Consider the following 22,720-nt stretch of genomic DNA (forward strand, 5'->3'; position numbering starts at 1 on the left):
CAAAAGCATGAAAATACCATCAAATGCTCCAGAATTTTTCACCCCACTGCAAATGTGCAGCAGAGCAATTGGCCGATTGGGCAAGTTGTACCATTCCCTTGCGAAAGGTGGCCACGGCGCAGTCACTGGTGAAGGTGCTCACAGCCCCTTGCAATATCTTAATTAAGATTTGGACCAGCATTCATCATGGCTCAAGCTAACAGTGCAGCATTGCAGTGCAGGTTGAGCTGAGCTGCCAATCGGTCAATTGGAGTGGGGCGGAAGTGCGTGGGTTTTGGACAGCCATGAAGTGCACTACACACTGGCCATCCAAGTACTGGCCAGCAATCTCCTGCATGTGTGAAGGGGCCTTCAGATTTAACCAAGAGGGGTTCTTAGGACATCCATGCTAACCCACCTGTCTCTTTCTTTAATCCTGCAGGAGGAGAACATCAGGGTCATTGAACCTGGTGATTTAGTGGTATGCCTCTTGGCTTATAGAGACTAGAGAAGAAGAGGAGAGTGGCAGAAGCGCCTGGCTCTGCAAAGGGAGGAGCACCTCCCTCAAGATGAAGAGGCACCAGGGCATGCAGTTGAAGATCCACAGAGAGCCTTCACTTGTAGATGCCTTGCTATACCATGCCTGTCATTCCTGCAGATGATGGAGAACCATGTTCCCGAAGACTATATCTAGGGAACTGGTTGGCCACATATGCCACCTGAGGCAGAATTTGGCGCCATGGGTACATAGAGGGCATCCACTGACAGTGGCCGTGAAGACCAATTTTTATGCCAATGGCTCCTGTCAGAGCTCCAGAGGTGACCTGTGCAGGATCTCGCAAGCCTCCATGCACAAGTGTATCCATAAGATCATGGGCACCATCTTTGCGAAGGCACATTTTGCCCAGGATCAGGAAAGCCAGGAAGCAAGAATGCTGGGACTTGCGCAGCTCTCAGGTTTTCCACAGGTGAATCGACGACACTCACATGGCGGTCAGATCTCCGTGGTAACATACGGTCAACTATGTCAACCGCAAAGGCTTCCACTTGCTGAATGTTCAGCTGGTGTGCGACCACCACAAATGCAATTTACAGGTCTGCGTGTGATTCCCAGGGAGCATCCACGACTCCTACATCCTTAGCAGGTCTCAGATCCCTGTCATCTTTCAGGGTCCACAGAGGCTGCAGGATTGGCTCTTTGTGGACAAGGGCTACTTACAGAGGGCATAGCTGATGATGCCCATGTGGTAGCCTCAGACTGCAGCAGAGCAACGGTATAACGAAGTTCATGCGATGACCCGGACTTTGTTGGAGCAAACAACAAGCATTTTGAAAAGGAGTTCTGATGCCTCAGATGGTCCAGTGGAGTACAGTCCCAAGAGGATGTTGCACATCATTGTTGTTTGCTGTGCGCTCCACAACCTGGCACTGCAAACAGGGGAAGACTTGGCTGAGGAGGAGATGGAGGAGCTGCACGTCTCCTCTGATGAGGAAGATGTCAAAGGGCATGACGATGATGAGGTCCTCGAAGGCAAGGATGCTGGCATTGGGGCCATTGCACTGGCCAGATGAGGCAGGCATGCTCTGGAGGCCCTCACTGCCCACAAGATTCCTGGAGGATGATGATGAGATTCAGCGAGGACAGTGCTGACATCCTCACCTTGCATCTGTGAACGATGGACTCCTGCGTGGCTGGTGGCAGCGCACATACACTCGGTGCTCAGGCTCATGAGACTGTGGAGGCCCTAATAGTCGCTAGATTCCAGGAAGATGATGACAACATGCAGTGAGGACACTCCAACGATCTTCACATAGCCTCTGTGAATATCTGAATCCTGTCTGGCTGAGGGCAGCTCGCTTGCGCTCTGTGATCAGGGTCATATCCTGGAGATGCAGCCATAGAACTTTAAAAGTACCTGATTCTTTGTCGCCTTCAGCCCCCTCAGGAGCACACCATCACCAGACATGCTGAAGAGATGGGAGGACCAGTCCAAATTGAAAGGTGCTGAGAGTACACAGGGAGAATGATGGAACTCTGTGATGCTTGCCCTCAACAGTCTGGCAGCAATGACCAGCACCATCAAGTTGCAGGCATCACTGATGTGTCCAGTGAGTGTGAAGCCGGACCATCACTTTGGTCTGAAGGTCACACACTGCACAGGGAAGAGGCTCTGGAGTGAGACACCTGCCTTTATCTTGTGCAGGAACCAATGTTTCACATCTCAGTGACATGAACACTGCTCATCATAACAATGAGTCATAGGCAAGAAGACATTCTTGGGAGTTTATTTACAATAGTGAACATTATGTACAAGTGATTAACATCCGTGCCCAGGCTGTGCAATTACATCTTCTTAACCTTCCTAACCCTGCCGCTATGTCTTAGTGCTCCCCCAACATCCACAGTGGAGATGCAGGCAGCCTGTTGACAGAAACGCCCTGTCTGTGATGACGTTTGGCGGGAGTTCTTTAGAGGGCTGAGACCTGGAGGGGCCCCAGCCTGCCTTTGGGGTCTTGCTGTGTGGAATGGCACCCTCCTTAGCCAGTGGAGCTGGAACTGCTGGGGTCACAGGAAGAGGGGATTCGGATGGGCCAGGCATTCCCAGAGTCACCTGGACGCATGGCCCCAGAATATGTACCTGCTGATCCTCCTCCCTATGGATGCCCAAGGGTCCCCTGGCTGACCCCATGAGGAGAAAGGGAAATTGGAATGAGATGGAGTTGCCCCACGCTCCTCTTACATTGACACTATTGAAGGCCAACAATGGTGTCAGCGATGGAGTTCAGCCCGCGCAGCTGTGCAGGACTGATGTTCTGGACCAAGGTTTCCACGGCGGTCGCCATCCTACCAGTGTTGACCTCGGTGTGTTGGCATGCCAGCGTTATCACCTCAGCCTGAAGGTGGAAGAACCCCTCCATCATGCCGTGCAATCTGAGGAATGCAGCACACATCCTTTCCTGATGTTCCCAAGTTTGCCTTTGCATCTCCAGCAACTGAGGTATGACCAAGTCCAGAGGCTCGTCATCTGACACAGACTCAGCAGATTTCTAGACTCCAGCAGTCCTCCAAGTGCCGAAAACCTGGGAAGACACTGCCGCCACCTGCTGTGGATCAGACTGCGGAATGTGCTCACCAGATTGTGGCCTCGAGGCTACTCTAGAACTAAGTCCCCCAAGGTGTGTGTCTTTACGCTGGTGGGGGGTGTGGGTGAGCACTTTGTCGGGTCTTCAATTAGCATGTCATCAAATTCTTCTTCCGAGGTGTCTTCAGGGCTTGAGTCGAGGACCTGGCTCGTAGACCCCCCTTGGCTGCTTCCCGGATGTGCCCGCAAAAGCAAGAAGAGATAATTAGAGCGAGGTAGGGTTCTGTGGAACAGGGGAACTCACTCACAGCATGGCTGCCTGATAGATGTTGCAGTGCTGGATCCTGACTTGACTGAGCACTGCGCACCTCGCCGTCAGCACAGTAATGGTCCAGATTGTCGCTGGCCAGCTGGATGACTCTATTTTCAAAGTCTGTGTGGACATTGATGTCGGGCATTCCTCCACCAGTCTGCGACCTCTCCCTTTTGTTGTGCACTAGCTTGTCCTGCCTGATGGAAAGAGTGTAAGCAGGACACGTGTCAGGCCAGATGAGAAGGATGCCTGGCATGTGTGGGTGGTGAGTAGCGCCATGGACAGGATGAGGACACAATCCACAGGGCAGATGAAGCTGTGTGAGAGAGAATGAATGGTGATGTCCCTTGAATTGGCTGTGAGTGAGATTCCCCGTGGGTGTGCGATGGGTTTGAGAGTGTGAGATTTGAGAGTGATGAGAAGACTGATTTACCCTGGCAGAATGGAGGAGATCATTCATCCTCTTTCAGCACTGGGTGGCTGTGCTCTTTTGCAAGGCATTGGCACTGACCACCGCTTCCACCGCCTCTCATGCTAGATTGGTGACCTTGCTTGCTGGTCTTCGCCAGAGTGAGGAGGACGACTTCACTACGGGCCTCCACTGCATCCAGTAGGTGTTTGAGGGAAGTGTCGCTAAATTAGGGGGCAGCATGTTTCCTCCCTTTAGCAGCCAAGACTTGGCAGCAGTTTACAATGCCTTAGAGAGTGCTAGCTCTGTGCAGGGGCGCCCGATTACTGAAGGCCTGAGGGGTCGACGGGGCGGGCGAATCAGAGGCCGCCCGTCAAGTGATCTGGGGTATTTCCCAGGAATGCATTAATGACGAGGTGGGGCATGGCGGGAATTGGATGATACGATGCGAAAACCTGCCAATGCAGCTGGCGGGTAAAACGTTCCCTTTAACTCATTTTGTGCAAATCTGGCACAATTCCATCCTAAAATGGACAGATTTTTGATCTGCAAGGGTGTCGAGGATTATGGGAGGTAGGCAGGAAATTGGAGATAAGGTGACAATCAGATCAGCCATGATTTTATTGAATGGTGGAGCAGGCTTGAGGGGCCAAATAGCCTACATCTGCTCCTATTTCTTATATTCCTACATAGCAATGATTTAAAAATACAGATTGTACCAATATATTTTACCAAAGAACAATAAATTCAGTGTCAGAAGAAACAACATCAAACATATGGATAAGGTTTTTAAAGCACTACATATCTCACCCGAATTTCAAGGGCAGAATTTTCCGGTTGGCGTGTGGGGACAGGCCTGTCACGCTGAAACGTAAATTGATGTGCGATGACGTCGGGCGTGAGTCCCGACATCATCGTGCGCCATCACGATATTTCGTTCAGCACAAGCCTGCTGAAATGTAAATGGCCTATTAAGGCCATTAAGAAATCAGTTGAGCCACTTGTGAACGCTGTCCATCCAACCTTAAGAATGGCGGGCAGCTGAAAAGCCCAAGTGCCGTTCGCGTTTTTCAGGAAACCTCATCCACGAGCGGGATAAGGTTTCCTGAAGCTTTTATTAGATAAATAAATAAATTTCCACAAATATAAAAACATGTCCCCATTCATGTGTTACATGTCACAGTTACATGAGAGGGCATGTTTAAATAAACTTTTATATCATTTCTTTCATTATTTTAATATCCATTGAATCTCCAAGGCAGCTCTGTGCTGCAGGGAGATTGCTGCGCTCTTAATTGGCCTGCCTGCGTAAAATGGTAGCACAGAGTCGATTGCAGGCGGTGATCAGCTCCGTGCCCGCCCAGCCTGCTCACCTTAGGAAAACCCCTGGCCTAAGTCACTATTCCAAGTGGCCAGAAAGATCCCATCAATCTAGGGGAAGAAATCTCAAAACATCTAATGGAAAATTAGCCTTTAGGTCAAGGATGTTGGAATATAAAGGGAGGAATTTTTGCTTCAGCTGTACTTGAGTTGTGTGTTCAGTTCTTGGCACCAAATATCACAAAAGATATTTTGGACCTGGAGTGGGAACAGCAAAATTCACCGGAATCATACTGGTGCTTAAAGGTTAAATCATAAGGATCAGAGTGCATAATTTAGTTTATATTGCTGTGGTCAGAAGGTTTAAGGGTGATCTAATGGTTTTTAAAATGATAAAGGGATTTAGAATAGAGAAACTATTTACTCTGGTAGGGAATGCGCAAGAAGGGGACTAATCTTAAAATTAAAGTTCTATCACTTGGAAATGAAATTAGGAAATACTTCTTCACACAATTTTTATGGAAATCTCAAATTCTCTCCCCTAAAATGCTCTGGATGCTTGGTCAACTGCATTTTCCAAAATTGAAATTGGTAAGAGTTTTGTTGAGTAAGATTTATGGAGCACAGGTGGATAAAACCAATTAAGGTACAGATTGTCTATGATCTAATTCAAGGTAGAACAGGCTCGAGGGCTGGGTGGCCTACTCCAATCCCCATGTTCCTCCAATGTAATTAAGGATATCAAAACAGGAACAGAACACACCCAAGTAACATCTAGATTAGGCATTTGCACACCAAAAAGAAATCCCAATCGATAATATTTGGTATTTTTTGAATTTTCTAAGTATCGTGGCTTTTGTTCCCTCAACATCAGAATCACTGATTATATAACAATGCGTTTAATTTTTAACTAAGATGGAATTTGAAAAGAAAAAGACCCAGAAACTTTGGGCTGTATTTTACAACCACAAATTAAGTGGGCTGCCACCTCCATGTACACAAATTTTGGCATGATGACGTCGGGACAGCAATCTGACATCATCACATCAGTCTCCAATATTATGGAAGGCAAGGAGGTGAGGAAGTTGGGAACCCATCAGCCATTTTTAAATAGCCACTTGACAAGCTATTGAGCTTGTTAATGACCCAACTGTATGCAATTTTTTGTTGCTTACTTCATCTTCCAGGCACAGGATGGGAAAAAAATTGGGAGTGCTTTACACCTGGTATGAGTAGGTGGCCAAGGGCTAAAGAACAGGTCTGCCAATAAGGCCATGGCTGAAAGTAACTGTAGGCCAGGAATTTCCAGCCCCATTATGGCGGGACCTGCCACGGGAGAGTTGGCGGCCTAGCCAAAAGTTCGTTGTCTTTTGGCGGGACAGGATGATCCTGGCGTTGGGCGGGGCCAGAAAATCCTGCCTGTAGAGTCTGTTGGTGAAGGTGGCACCATTGGTATGTTATTTTGACTTCATTTAGCCATTGTTTTGAGCCTACCATAAGAAATAAGTAGAGACTGAGAGGATAGAGAGCCTTTATCAGCTTTCTGTTCACAGCTTAACCCCTTTCCCACCTGACCTCCCTGACCTGATGCCAGTTTGGGCTTGGAGCACCATCCCCCCCTCCACTTCCTGCACTGCTAATTGGCTGCCTTCCTGCTGGGCAGCTGCCAATTGGCCATTGGATGTTTGATTTGCCCTGCTGAGACAGTGGTGGGGTGGGGGGGGGGGGGGAGGAAACAGGCAGTCCACTCACTTTCTGTTCTGCCTCCCTCACCCCTCTGAAAACTGTAAAATCCAGCCGCTTCTTTTGAACTCCATTCTGCCTAAATATCTAACTCTGTAATCCATTAAGTTTTTTAAAACAGATTTTATCATGTCAGTAACAGTTCTTGTTATTAGAAGAACATTTTATGTATAGATTGAAATAAGATAGTGTACAAATAATCAACACTAAAATAAATGATCTGCTCCTCTTAAAATCTATACCTATTAAACAGTTAAGCAACAAGATGCACCTGAATGTAACTGTGAAGTGAAACAGCCCGTCTCACATTAATCTTAATAGATTAATGTTTTCAGATTTAAACATCACTGTTAGTTTTCATTTTACATTTCATTTACGCAGAATCAACATTTAGAGGAGAAACACAAGCAAATGCTTCAGAAATGTGACTCATTTACGCCCATTTGTAAAGCAAGTCACGTATTGACACAGTCAGAACAAGGGATAAAGAAAACATCCATGCAAAGACTAAAACACAAATAAAAAGTAGCAATTATGCTAGCCAGTTAGAGGGTGACAATGAGACTAAATATTTTTTCATTATTTTGTTTTTGACCAGAAATATTTCTTACCTCTGGTAGACTTATTCCTAGTTTTCATTAAAATACTATTGGTTAAAGATCGAGACAAATGCTAATCAGAAGAAGCCACGTGCCTCTCCTTGGAAAGTATCCAGGTTCATCTTTTGTTATGTCATATGATTCAATTGTGATAAATTTCCCATTCACTTAGGAATTGTGAAACATTTCAACAGTAACATTAAACAAATCAGAAGTCATGGATTTTTTTCCGAGGAGAGCAGAGGAGGTCGAAAGATGGCCACAAAGTAATCTCCAAGGACATAATAAGGTAAACATTAATAGATTATTTTACCAAAGCTTGTATTATATCGGGAGAATATTACTTACAATAACACTAAGAAGATAGGTAAAATAACTGAAAGGTTGTTGAGAATTTTTACGGCAGCAAACTGTTATAATGGAACACAATAGTGCAGAGGTAACATGGGACAGATGGTGCACATGTGGGATAAAGTGACATTTAACATCATGTAAATAACTTCATTGCAATCTTTGTTTAACGGAAGACACACAGCTAATCCTCATTAGAATGTTATTTGTTAAAGCTGCAAAATCTCATATGTTCATGCGTTGCAAACGTACCTAATACAACACAGATTGTCAACACCAATGTTTGACGGATATATTATTTTTGAAGCTAAGATCCTGTAACAAAATTAAACTGAGATGCATGTTTGCTCTCTATGTTCCTAGATCCTACAGATTAGAGTCAGGTACTCATAGCATGGAGTGCAGTGTTTAAACGGAACAGATACTGTCCTATAGGGAAAACTGGCTTCAAAATTCCCTCCAAAAATTAATATATCAATAAAATTGATGAAGTATTCATGTTAAATAATTAATTCAGATCTAAATTAATCTAAAATACAATAATTCTGAAGAAACATATGGGAAACTCATACTTTTACTGACATTTTAAGCTTCCCTGATATCTGTACTGGTCAAGGCCTCACTATTAATAATGCATTTGCTTATTAGAATTAAAACATACTGTCTTTTTACAAATTTTGAACTACAGAGTGATAGAAGGGACTTCCTATACTGCAAGCCACAAAGTAAATCCAACAATGAAATGGTCAAAGTGTTCCCATCTCGTTTGCTCAAAAGGACACTTACTCATTCACAAATGAAAATTCACAACAGAAGTTTAAAATCCCATTAAACTGACATCTCATGCTAGACTAAGTAGCACAAATAGATTAAACATGCTTTTCTTAAGTCCTACCGATGGTGCAGTGCTCTCCATTCCACCCAGGGCTGCATTCACACTTGCCATCCTTACAAGTCCCATGCTCACTGCAGCGTGGGTGACATGCTCGTTGATCACAGATGCTGCCCATCCAGCCTTCGTCACAGCGACAGGTGCCTCCAATGCAGATTCCATGGCCGCTACAGTCTACTGCACAAATCTCTGTGGGAGACACAGGCAAATCTCTGTATTATTGTCAAAGAAGTAACAGTTCAGTGCCTAGGTCAAGCAGGAATAAAGGGAATTTTTACACTCTTAGCTGTTAATTCCTTTCAACAGTAAGGATTTAATAAGAAGATTACAATAAAATAGGGATTACAGAGGCCATCCTTAAATGGTCCACCTATTTTTCTTACAAGCTCATGATAACTGCTGTTTCTTCTCTGTTCTTTTGTGAAAAAGGGTAGCTGAGATTCTACAGGAAATGTATGAAATATCACATTTAATTAAAAACTTGTCAGTAGTAGCTTCAAACAAAACAGATGGGAAGAAAATTGAGACCTGATTAAAACACAATTGTATACAAATGCTACTCAGAAGAATGGTCTGAGAAATTGTTGGTTGTTCAATATTGTTGTGTATAATAAAGTCAGAGCCAACTTAAAAAACAAATCCTTAAAAGCCTTCAGCTTTTCCACTTTGAGCTTTTTTTGATTCAGAAGATAATAACAATGTTAAACTAAACATTTTTCACTTCAAGACATTGCAAATATTTCAACAAGTATGCATACTTTTAAAATGAGATCCCAGAGTAATGGGACTTTCTTACACTTAACTGCATTTACTTGGGTTTCAGCAAAACTGACGATATTAGCCACATGCTCATAGAATCATAGCATACATGAAATTCTTCTCTGCTATTTTTAATGAACCATTGACCCACTAAACCAACAGGTTAACAGCCTTATTAAAAATATTTGCAAAGGATTTTTACATCACATTTTACCGCCTGCTTTTTATAACAACGGTGTTGACCTGTTTATCTGAAGTAGGTTAATGCTTCAATAAAATGCAGGTAGTTTTATCAAATATTATGAGTCAAAATTAAAAAGGCAGTTCCTATTAGCGATTCAACACTTGAAATAATAAAATCCAAAGAACACTCTCAGTTGGTTAAAATTTCAAACTATATCTCATTCCAAAATAAAAACGCTATTCAAATGCTCAGTCAAAACACAATGGACAGGATTTTCCCCCGGTTGGGGGTGAAGTTGAAGTGCGGGCCTGCAGAGGTATGCCTCTGATCGGTGCCCCCGATTGGGGGCGCGCCGCCATTTTACGTGGGTGGGCCAATTAAGGCCCGCCCAAAGTGACGTCCGCAAGGAAGTGCTTTGCGCTCCCTATGCAGGCAGGGGGGGAATCCCTAAACCTGAGAGTGCGCTCTTTCACGCATGCACACAAAAGAGTGCACTCATCTCCCTGAGGATATGTGCTGCCTCAGGGAGATCTTCACTACAGTAAAAAATATTTTAAAAAATTTCCCTGACACGTGAAATGTCCATAACTTTTTAAAAAACTTTAATAAAATTTTTTAAAACCTACATGAAACCTCGTCCAGCCTGTGGATGAGGTTTCAAACTTTTTCTAATTCTTGCCGGGGCTCCTGGCCTGCCCGCCAACCTTAAGGTTGGACGGGCGGATCCATTAATTGCTTCAATAACTCTGTCAATGGTCTCAATTGACCATTGACAGGTCGGCGGGTGTACAGCTGATTTTGCTGCACCCCCGCCTACCTGAAAATTTAAATGGGGTGAGGTGACGTCGGAAGTTCCACCCAACATCATCGTGCGTCATTTTACATGTTGGTGAGTGGGCCCCACGCCCAGCTCGCCGACGTGAAAATCCTGCCCAATGTGTAGCTCGCACCTTCCATATAGCCATCCTGAAATAAAAGATTAAATAAATCAAAAGTAGTTGATATTAAATTATCAAATTTTACCTATAGAACTACTTGGTTTTATGTTTTGGTTACATCTGCACTTAGGTTTTAAAAAAATATTTAATTATGGAATTATTACTGCTATGATGCAGATGAATTGCGTCAACTGGTTGAGTATTGATTATCTGAATGATATAAACTATGTGATTTAGTCGGTTGCAGGCTTCCAGTAATCTGACACAGTATAAAGCCCCACAAATGATTACCTACTTATTAAGGTACAATCTAAAGTTATGATTGGTATTAATGAAACCGGTTATGTAGAGAATTGAAGGTTTTAGGCAAACCCTTCAAAGTTTGGAGCTAAAATAAAGGATGTGCAATAGGAAATATTGGAATTTAGAACAGAATTCCTGTGTGAGCAAAAACTTGGCAGTCACATATATTAAGATGTTAATCTTTGTGAAGACTTACTGCCAAGGCTGACAAAACAATGGCATGTTGACTAAATATTAAATAAAAAGCTTTCTAAATGATTGAAGTAAAATCTCGGCAGGTATATTCACACAAGTTGAATATTCAAATGGTTTCCTGAAAGCTCCTTGGTTACAAAAAAATCTACAGAGAGAAGTTAAAATCTAAAAGATTTATTTTAATTATTGAGATGATAAGTTAATTTTCTTAGTGGGATGGGCAGAGATCCAGACAAAGAATGGTAAAGATTAACATGCCATAACAGGTCATGACAGAGGGATTCAGAATTTCTCCAGTTTTAATTTTTTGTGAAATGCAAAGAAAACACATGAAATGTACAGGAGCATGAAGGTGGTCACTTACAGAAACAGGATTTTAAACTCAAAGACAGGATGCACATCATTCTCACTTATTCACTTATTCGTGTAGCTCTTTGCTAAAGCTATTCCAAAAAAACAGATTCAACCAAATGGACGGTTTCAAGCTAGCAGTGTTAAATGTTTTGCTGCCTATTAAGCAGTGAAAAAGGAGATCTCATTGACCATTACATAGGCTTAAAAACAGAGGGAGGTTTACTAAGTTTCAGTTTACAGCCTCTCACAACTGTGTTCCTGTAGTAATTATTGTTTTGGGGAATGTAGGGCTGTAACTTTAAGAATAATCTTGTGTTGTAAAATCATATGATTTGTGTAAACCAGTGTATTAGCTGTTCAGGGACCCTTCTTTAGTTATGGAGTTTGATGCACATGTGTAGTTACTGCTGCTGTCTTGTAAATAAATTTAATTGTTTCCACTAAGAAAAATTGTCTGAAAATCAACTCTATAACAGTTCCATATATTAGTTTTCATCTCTTTTCTTGTCATCAAACTGCTGACTCCTTGTTCAACACCTCGGGGGATTAATTTTCCCTTATTCAATTCAAAATATGAATATCTCTATAGAAACCATATAATATACTCTATAATATAGATATAGTCCTTTCAACACTATAATGATAGTATCCTTGAGTTATTACAGCAAGATCACCAGATCTTAAGAATGCACAGCAGAAAGCTCAAGAGAAATAAAATGAAACAAAAATTGAATTCTAACAAGTCTTAAAAGCATTAAAAGAAGTTTGGTTTTAAATTTTGAAATGATTGAGTGTATGAAAATGAACAATGTTTGCTGCAATAAGTTTGGTGTACCAATGCACTGTGTTAACAACCTACGTCCATAGTCCCTGATCAGTGATTTCTCCACCTTAATCTGATCATTTTGGGAAGAATTTGTATCGGGCCAAGCACTTGCCAGCAGGGAGGGAAGATATTTTGTCGTGCAGGTCAACTAGTACCAGTCTAAAAGCACAACAGCTGGCTGCAAAATGGTAATGCAAAGTAGCAGTAAAGATCCTACTTTCCTTCCCAGCTGTGAAATGGTGGGTCCTGAAAAGGAAGGGGGCAAGCAATTTAAAAATTAGGGTTGTTGAGGCTGGGCTGGAACATGCACAGAACTATGGAGATAAATTTTCAATTAGTACCCCATGCAAAGTATCATGCAATGGAAGTAGATATTAAGAACTTGAACAGGTGGGCAATATATCCAATTTGCAATCCATGCCATTTTTCATCCATTCATTTTAATGCATAATGCTGAGTTACTACTGCTGCAGTCCCAACAGTGGTCTCTGCTCCCGGTGGCACTGCTAGGGCTAGAGAGCTGCCGGCCATTTGATGACTGGCAGCTCTTGGAGGTGGGAGTTCCTCCCCAGTGGGGATGGAAGTTTCACTTCAAATAGCTGTGGGGTGAGGTGGCCAAGTGAGAGCGGGCTCGGCCCGGACATTTATGCCAGAGGGTGGGGATCTAGGCCCCACTGTAAAAATCAGCCCATAGTTTATCTACATGGTAATTAAACCTTGCATTTATCTGAACTTTGAGTTTCGTAAAAATAAAACTATAAGGGCCGATTTCCCAACCAGGTACTCTCATTGAGGAGCAACGTTGCAAAATCATGGACTCACTGCTGGTCGTTTTAACCTAACCTGCTTCGGCCAGCAGCTAACTGACAGGCTGTGAGTGGCTACCCATTTTACATCTTATTCAATTTCACTCTTCACTGAAGCCAGTTAAAAATAAAATTGGATCGGCAATAAATCAGGTTGCCTATCAGATCCTATCAGTTTCCTGCTGGCTGGGTTAAGTTAAATAACCTCACTGTCCCTGCTTTTAGGTCTGTTTAATTGAATGGGTGGAAAATTAGGAGGTAAAGGCCTACAGTTTCCTGATCAGCACTCTCAGCATGGGCCATTCCTCGCTGGCAGTTCCAAAATTCGGGATTCAGCACTATAGTATATTGAAAGAAAGGGTAACTTAATGATTTTGAAAGAAAGGGTAACTTAATGATATGTTAAAATTGTATCCAAATATTTAGGAGACAGAGATGCATTTGATATGTAAATGCTGCATATACAGGAAGAAGACAAATACTTAGAATGATGCTTAAGATATGCTACAGCAGATCTTCTGAGAGGAATTGTTTAAACACACCACAATTATTTACATGTGGGTCCTGTGCTCAAGTAATAATGATAGAAAGAAGAAGTGTAAGATCATTTGTGTAGCTGTAGAAAGCAAGGAATAAAGAAAATGAGAATTCTTAAGACAAAAGTGGCTTTCTCTTATGGGATGTGGCAGTTAGAAATTAAATAATTATTGTATCTCATTTGCTTTCCAAAAAATTAGCTTGAAGGTTTAACAATTAGAAACAGTTTTAAACTTGATATCAATACTTCCAAGTTCCTCCTTAAATTAATAAGAAATGAGTATCAGGAACCCTGGTGACACTGTGCTGCAGACATCACTAAGGTACGAGGAACATGTTACATGGGCTCTAACCACTGCTTGATTCCATCACAACAAAGTTGTGGGCAATTGTACAATTGTGTCCCTAATTTAAAACTTGTAATACTTGAGTGTATTACCTGTAGAACAATCATGGCCTGTCCAGGTAAGGTCACAGTTACAGGTCTTTGAATCTGGTTGGAACGACCCATGCCCTGAACACTGGTCTGCACAAGCTGTTCTTGGAGTCTCGCAGTTTGATCCACCCCAGCCAGTGGCACAATGGCATTCTCCACGAACACATATTCCTCGTCCAGAACATGTTGAGTCTAAGCAGTCCACTGAAAAATAATAAAACACCAACCAGTTTAAGAATCTCAAGTCTATTATATTCAAACTTTTATTTCAGACCATATCAGTTAAATGACACATACAGAAAGTCTTGTCTTATTGCCACATAAAACCAGTTGGGGTCATAAACGCATCAGTTATTACCACAATTTCATTGAAAAAATATTTACTTGAACCACAGTCTCAGCTATAGGGACACTCAGAGGTCACAAGACTGTCTGCCCCCAGCAACTGTGTTCAATATGAGTGGTTAATTTGATTTGCATTAGATCTGAAAGCTTTCAGATCCTGCACAGCATCAAGTGCCTTGAGGAAATTATGCTTTACTGAAAACAAGGGCACAAAGTAAACTAGCAAGAAATATCAAATGGAATGTGGCTAAATTAGTAAGAAACAAAAAAAAGCAGACTAAAAAAGGAAAAGAATAGCAAAAGTAAACATGGGACCCTTAGCAGTTGAAACAAGGGAAATTATAATGAGGAATAAGGAAATGGCAGAGGTATTTCATAAAGATATACAAAACACAAAGACATAACAGAAATAGTGTGGAACCAAGGGTCAAATGAGAGCGAGAAACTCAAAGTAATTAATGTCAGAAATGAAAAATTACTGGAGAAATAAATGGGATTAAAAGCTAACAAATCATCTGACCTATATCCTAGGGTTCAAACAGAGATGGCTGCAGAGACAGTGGATATATTACAAATATAGGAATTAGGAGGAGTAGACCATTCGGCCCCTCGAGCCTACCCTGCTATTCAATAAGATCATGGCTGATCTGATTGTGACTGTTCCTTTCCACCCTCATACCCTTTGACTCCCTTGTCAATGAAGAATCTATCTAACCTAGCCTTTAAGCTATTCAATGACCCTGCCTCCACAGCTCTCTGGGGGAAAAAAAAGTGTTCCACAGACTCATGACCCTCTGAGAAAATATTCTCATCTCCGTCTTAAATGGGAGGCCCCTTATTTTTAAACTGTGTACCCTGGTTCCAGTCTCTTACAAGGGAAAACAACACTCACCCCGTGAAGTCCCCTCAGGCTTTTATATATTTCAATAAGGTCGCCTCCCATTCTTCTAAGCTCCAATGGATACAGGCCCAACCTGTCCAAACTTTCCTTATAGAAAAACCCACTCATCCCAGGAATCAGTTAAATGAACCTTCTCTGAATTGTTTCAAATGCAATTATGTCTTTTCCTAAATAATGAGACCAAATCTGTACACAGTACAAATGTGTACTGTACTCTAGATGTGGTCTCACCTATACGCAACACAATTGTAGCAAAACATCCCTACTATCGTATTCCATTCCCCTTGCAATAAATGCAAATATTCCATTTACTTTCCTTCTCACTGGTTGTAGCTGCATACCAATTTATTGTGATTCATGCACCAAGACCCCAGATCCCTCTGTACCTCAGAGTTCTGCAATCTCTTAATATTTAAATAATATACTGCTTTTCTATTCTTCCTGTCAGAATGGACACGTTCACATTTTCCCACATTACACACCATCTGCCAAATTTTTGCCCACTCACTTAACCTATCAATATAGGTTTGTAGACTCTTTACCTCCTCATGATGACTTACTTTCCCACCTATCTTGGTATTGGAAAATTTAGTTGTCATACATTTCGTCCCTTCATCTAAGTCATTGATATAGATTATAAATAGTTGAGTCCCCAGTACTGATCCCTGTAGCATTCCATTAGTTACAGCTTGCCAACCCATTTACCCCTACTCACTGCTTCCTGTTAGCTAACCAATCCTTTATCCATGATAATATGTTACACCTTACACTATGAAGTCTTATTTTGTGTAGTAACCTCTGATGTAATACCTTATCAAATGACTTTTGGAAATCCAAGCACACCACATCCACAGGCTTCCCTTTATCCATCTTGCTTGTTACTTCCTCAAAGAACTCTACTAAATTAGTCAAACATAATTTCCCTTTCACAAAACCAGGGCAGAATCATCCCCTAATTGTACTAAGTGTGATAGCAGGCGTGAAAAATGACATTTTACCCACGCAATGGTGGGTATTTGCACCTTATCGTTCAATTGATTATGCAGCCACAGGAAACATGCCATCTCATTGGCAGGCGGCCTTTGAATCGTCCGCCATGTGGATACCTCACCGTTTCCTCACTCCGGGTGCATATCTAAACTGCAGCCTCACACACAGTTATCGATGCTTGCAGCCCAGGACTGCTCCAATGAAGACATGGCCCTGAAAGCCATGAAGGCCTCAGTGACTCATCACTGGAATGCCTATTCGGGGCCCACCATGATGTCTTCCACCTGTGCTCTAGCTGCAGGAGGTCCAGCAATCTCACCACTCCAGCTTGGGAGGCTGTGGCAGTGGTGGTCCATGCTAACTGCACAGAAGAGGTTGGCCATCTAGTGCAGAAAGAGGATGAATGGTTTCTTCTGTGCCGTCAGGGTAAAGCAGCAATCTCATCACTCTAAGCTCACAAACTGAAGACCATCACATATTCACTGGCATCTCACTCACTGCCAGCTCAAGGAACATCACCATTCACTCTCTCAGACACACCCTCACATCTCTATCTGGCCTCATCTCCTCTGGAGACTGCCTCCTCAGCTCTCACCATCTTGTGGCCACTTGCACAGGTCAACATGTGCCCCCACACACACCCTAGGATACCACCCCTCTTCCCCAGTACAGCCCTTGCTGGCAGCCTCCTCCCTTGCCTGAGGCCACCTGTCCCGCTTCTCCAAGCAAGTCCTAGCCCAGCAGCTGTTGAAAAGCCAATCCCGTCTTACGGCTGGTCTGATAGGTAGGTACCTGCCCGTGAGCTCCCTGAAAAGTGATACGGTGCTGCCTGCGAAGCCTGGTGCTGAGAACCGTGAGTACTGCCTGAAGCAAGGTAGGTAAACAAACCTCGAATTCCCAAGCGAAGTGCAAGTCACCAGGTGCATGTCACTCATGTACAGTTGTGAAACACACTGGCGTGCAATCACACTGAGGTGTGCGGATGATCCAGCGTGAGGAGATGATTCCAGCAAGCAGGGTTTATAATGAGATGCTAAAATATTGAAATTTGGTTCTTATGTGTGGCGGTGGGAAATGCAGCCCACATTGACAGGTGGAGTGGACGATTGCAGACTGGTTTTAAGATGATGTGAAACCGATATTTGCGACCTCCCGATATTTTCCACTCCTGCTCACAATGAGGCCTGCTGCAAATGGGAGCGGATGATTCTGCTCCATGTTGACTCTGCCTGATTTCACTATGATTTTCTCAGGATCTTGCTATAATCTCCTTAATAATGGATTCTAGCAATTTTCCAATGACAGATGTTAGGCTATATAGCTTATTGTTGTTGCCTGCTTTCTGTCTCCCTCCTTTCTTGAAGTCAAGGTGTTACCTTTGCTATTTCCCAATCCGCTGGAACTTATGCAGAAACAAATGAACTTTGGACGATTATAACCAATGCCTCTACTATCTCTGTAGTCACTTATTTTAAGACCCTAGGATGCAGGCCATCTGGTCCTGGGGACTTGTCAGCCTTTAGGTCTAAATATTTTCCCAGTACCTTTTCCCTGCTGATGGTAATTGTTTTAAGTTCCTCCCCCATTTTGCCTCTTGCTTTTCAATTATCTTTGGGGAGCTTTTTAAGTCTTCTACAGTTAAGACAGACATGAAATGCCTGTTCAACACTTCCGCCATTTCCTTGTTTTCCATTATTAATTCTCAGATTCAATCTCTAGAGGGCCAATATTCACTTTAGTTACTCTTTCCAATTTAAGTACCTGCAAAATTTGATAAGGTGTCACACAAAGGTTATTGCACATGATAAGGTCTCTTGGGTTGGGGATAATGTATAAACACAGACAGAGGACTGGATAAATGACAGTAAACAGAGAGTAAAAGTAAACAGGCCATTTTTCAAGTTGTTAGGCTATTACGAGTGGGGTGTCACAAAGCTCAGTGTTGGCGCCTCAGCTCCTTACAATAAATAATTATGACTTAAATGCATCTCCAATTGCTGCCTTCCCTAATTTGATTTCCAGAATTGGAATAAATTGTTGGAATTTTGCTGCAAAGATCAACCAAGGTTTTGACCAGAAACTGAACTGGACTAGCCATATAAATAGTGTGGCTACAAGAGCAGGTCAGAGGCTAGGAATCCTGTAGTGACTCACCTCCTGATTCCCCAAAGCCTGTCCACCATCTACAAGGCACATGTCAGGAGTGTGATGGAACATTTTCCACTTGCCTGGATGACTGCAGCTCCCACAACACTCAAGAAGCTTGACACCATCCAGGCGAAAGCAGCCCACTTGATTGGCTCCCCAATGACAAACATTCACTCCCTCCGCCACTGACATACAGTAGCAGCAGTGTGTACCATCTACAAGACGCACTGCAGAAACTCACCAAGGCTCCTTTGGCAGCACTTCCAAACCCATGACCACTACTAGCTAGAAGGACACAGCAGCAGATACATGGGAATACCAGCACCTGGAAGTTCCCCTCCAAGGCACTCACCATTCTGACTTGGAAATATATCGCCGTTCCTTCACTGTCCCTGGGTCAAAATCCTGGAACTCCCTTCTAACAACACTGTGGGTGTACCTACACCTCAGGGACTGCAATGGTTCAAGAAGGCAGCTCACCACCACCTTCTCAAGAGCAATTAGGGATTGGCAATAGGTGCTGGCCTAGTCAGCAAAGCTGTCAAATGAATTTTAAAAACTGTCTGAAGGGATTTGTTGAAGCAATATTTAAGTTTGCTGACAATGCAAAGCTATGTGAGAAAGGAGGGAGAGCCAGGCCACACGCGAAAGAACGTTTCAATAGAAAAAAATTAATAAATACAATAATAATTTAATGAAACGTGTCACATGAGATGGGACATGTTTTTAATTTCAAAATAAAGTTTCCATTTAATTTCTTTTAGCTTTAGGAAACCTCATCCCACTCGTAAATGAGGTTTCCTAAAAAAATGTAAAGGCCACTTGGCCTCTTCGCCCACCCGCCAACCATTAGTTTGGACAGGCAGTGTAAATTTCAAGTTAATTGGCTCGTTAATGGCCTCAATAGGCTTTTCATATTAGCAGGCGCGCAGCCACCGAACAAAATGTTGTGTGAGTGCGTGATGACATCAGGATGCACGCCTGATGTCATTGTGCGTCATTTCACGCACGTGCATGTCGGGCACGTCCACTGTAAAATTCTGGCCCTGGAGTAGTGTGTACAGTTTTGGTTTCCATATCTAAGGTAGGATATACTTAAGTTAGAAGTGGTGCAACAAAGGTTCACTAGATTTATCCCTGGGGTAAGAGGATTGTCCTAGGAGGAGAGATTCAGTAGAATTGGCCAATACACTCTGGAATTTAGAAGAATGAAAGGTGTTGTCATGGAAGCATACAAAATACGAGAAGGTTTTTTAATATTGGAAACCTGTTACAATGAAGTGAGTGCTTTAGTTTGTAAGTGAGGATGGCAGTTACTAATTGGGGGAAGATTAGAGCATTAATCGTAAGCATATAAGAACTGGTTTACACCAGTGTAGGGAGAGGAAAAGGGGAGTCTGTGATTGTGCTCTGTGGTTTTGTGAATAAACCCGTGTTAAGGAAAAGGCTGGCTCTAGACTTGTCCTTTACTCAAAGTATGAACAATAACTTTAAGGAGCATGACAGTGTAGATACTGAGAATCTGTGTCCCCTGGCTGGAGAGTCTAGAACTAAGGGGCATTGTCTCAGGGATAAGGGGTCGGCCATTCAGGACCGAGATGAGGGGAAATTTCTTCAATGAAAGGGTTGTGAATCTTTAGAATTCTCGACCTCAGAACTGTGGATTCTCAGTTGTTGAATGTATACAAGGCTGATATCGATTTTTGGGCTTGAGGAGACCCAGGTATACAGAGATCAAGCAGGATTATGGATTTGAGGTTGGAGATCACCCATAATCTTATTGAATGGCAGGGTTGCTTAAGGGGATGTATTATCTGCTCATGTCCTGATTTCTTACATTCTTATATATAATTGAAAACTTCTCCAGGTAAAGTCCTTGCACAGGAAACAATATATGAAGAACATCAATACTCTTGTTATCTTGCAGTATCTAATGGAAAGCAACTCTGGGTATTCACAGTTTCTCTTTCTTCATGATGATACTGTCCTGAAGACATTGCCAAGCAATTTTCTTTTGGTCAATGTTATATTTGTCAAGGTGCATGATATTCCATTCCACTTTTTATTGTGGTTATTCAAGGGAGACTTTTCCAACTCTATTTCTGGCAGTAAGCTTTGCAGGGAGTGTCAGCTGGACAATTTTAGTCTGGGTTGGAGTTAAAAATAGGCTCTAGAGGTGAAAATGCAGCACTTAACTCTCAGCATCAGCCAATATGTCTGCCTCAGGTTACTTTCACTAATAAAAAGAGCACCAAAGATCATCTGCTGCTAAATTTGCCAGGCTCCTGCTCTCCCAAGTAGGCCCAAACCATTTTCAATGATCTTGGAAGGCTTTAGGAAAAAGTACAACTTATAACAACAAAACTGAATGCATCATAAATTTGGTACAAGTTGCGTTTTGTTAAAAATTGCTTTTTGAGTTTTCACCTTTTGGCAAAAGGTTAGTCTCTAGAAAACTGCCAGTGTGTTGCCAAAATAGAAGGTGCACCTAAGGCAGACTGGGAGTGGCAAATTCCTGTTATAAATTCACCTGTGAACTGGCACTTCATAGGATAGATACAGATAGAAAGGGCAATCAGGTTAACATGGTTCATCCACCCAGATCCCTATAATCCACCATCGTGGAGCCAAAGTATTTCTTGAATTGTTTCAGGCTTGTTGCCTCCACTCTCCGCTCAGAAGTCCATTCCATAAGACATTTTATGCATCCCTATAATATTCAGTCTAGAAAATCTGCACAAAGCTAGCATAGAAATGCAGTAAATGCTTTGCATGGAATTTTTTGAGGTCAGCTCATTTGTACAATTACATCTAGCTTCCTGCGCAGTTTGACTTTGTGTAGACAGCTAACCAGAAAAGGTAGCACCCAGAAATATCACACTTCCAGTGATGCCTAAAAAGCAGCAAAAAATCTCTGAGACTTGGAACAGGCACCAAGGGCATTTCAATTTGTTTAGCAAAGCTAAAGAGTAAGAGGGAAAATAATTGCCTGGCAAACTGAATTGAAAGGGATTCCAAAGAGCAGGAATGAATTGATTTGAGCAGCCCTGCACCAAACTTCACTTCACAGTTGATGAAATGGATATTATCATGTACGAGGAGGATTGTCCTGGCTGACATACCGTAGTATTCTCTCAGGTTAAAACTGCAATAGAAGCTATGCACAATTTGTGAAATTGAAATGACCTCAACAACTTACAATGTATCAGGTCTGGAATGAACAGGAAGCTTAAAAGTGTAATTCATGGTTACCATTACAATGCTGTGCTATGCTGAAGTTTGATTATATGTTAGTTTGCAGTACGCAACACAAATATAACACGACTGTAGCATCATACCAGAGCCTTTGCACAGAGAGTTCCTCAGACCAATCCAGGTAAAAGCACCTATGGGTTGAATTTTCATAACAAGCAGGTAGTTCCACCACTGAGATTGAAAGCAGAACTTGAACTTGTGCACATTTTACTGGTGGTGACCAATTAAAAGGCCACTGCCTAGATTGCTGTTGAACTGAGAACGGCAGCACAATCAGAGGGCTGGCAGTTTAACAGCCTTGGCAGTGTCATCATTAGAGATGGCTGCTGCTGAGGCTAAAGCATGAAGTAGAGGGCTTTTTTTGTTCTGGGGCCTTGCAGACAGACCCCAGTGCCCAAGGGGATGTGGGGGTGGGGGTGGGGATGGTTACACCCTCCATCAGCACCGTAGTAGCCAAGGGGCCTGCCACGATCACTGGCTTAAAAGACTGCTTGGTTGTGCCACTGAGGTTTCTGCCCCTGGAAACTTAATTTGTATTAGCTTTAGGAAACCTCATCCTGCTTGTAAATGAGGTTTCCTAAAAAATGTAAAGGCCACATGGCCTCTTCGCCCACCCGCCAACCGTTAGTTTGGACAGGCAGTGTAAATTTCAAGTTAATTAGCTTGTTAATGGCCTTAATAGGCCTTTCAATTATCAGCGGGCGCGCAGCTACCGAATGAAATGTTGTGCGAGTGTGTGATAACATCGGGTCATTTCATGCACATGCATGTTGGGCACGCACCTGCATGCCCAACATAAAATTCTGGCCCTGGAGTGGTGTGTACAGTTTTGGTTTCCAAATCTAAGGTCGGATATACTTGCGTTAGAAGCGTTGCAACAAAGTCTCACTAGATTGATTCCTGGGATAAGAAGATTGTCCTAGGAGGACAGATTCAGTAGAATTGGCCAATACACTCTGGAATTTAGAAGAATGAAAGGTGATGTCATGGAAGCATACAAGATTCGAGAAGATTTTGTTAGTATTGGAATCCTGTTACAATGGTGGATGGTTGC

The 22,720-nt window shown here is 42.7% G+C and overlaps 1 protein-coding gene across 5 annotated transcripts in view; it reads right to left on the minus strand.

The window, feature by feature from the left end:
- Positions 1-22,720, minus strand: part of tenm4 (teneurin transmembrane protein 4) — a 523,453-nt gene that overhangs the window by 163,662 nt on the left and 337,071 nt on the right. For all 5 annotated transcript variants that reach the window (XM_041199170.1, XM_041199166.1, XM_041199169.1 and 2 more), the window contains 2 exons: positions 14,031-14,231; positions 8,693-8,878 (listed from right to left, as the gene is read on the minus strand). In XM_041199170.1, the coding sequence (XP_041055104.1) occupies positions 8,693-8,878; positions 14,031-14,231 (387 nt within the window). The remainder of the gene's footprint in view (positions 1-8,692; positions 8,879-14,030; positions 14,232-22,720) is intronic.

This window comes from Carcharodon carcharias, chromosome 11 (assembly GCF_017639515.1).
Source record: "Carcharodon carcharias isolate sCarCar2 chromosome 11, sCarCar2.pri, whole genome shotgun sequence".
Taxonomy (NCBI): domain Eukaryota; kingdom Metazoa; phylum Chordata; class Chondrichthyes; order Lamniformes; family Lamnidae; genus Carcharodon; species Carcharodon carcharias.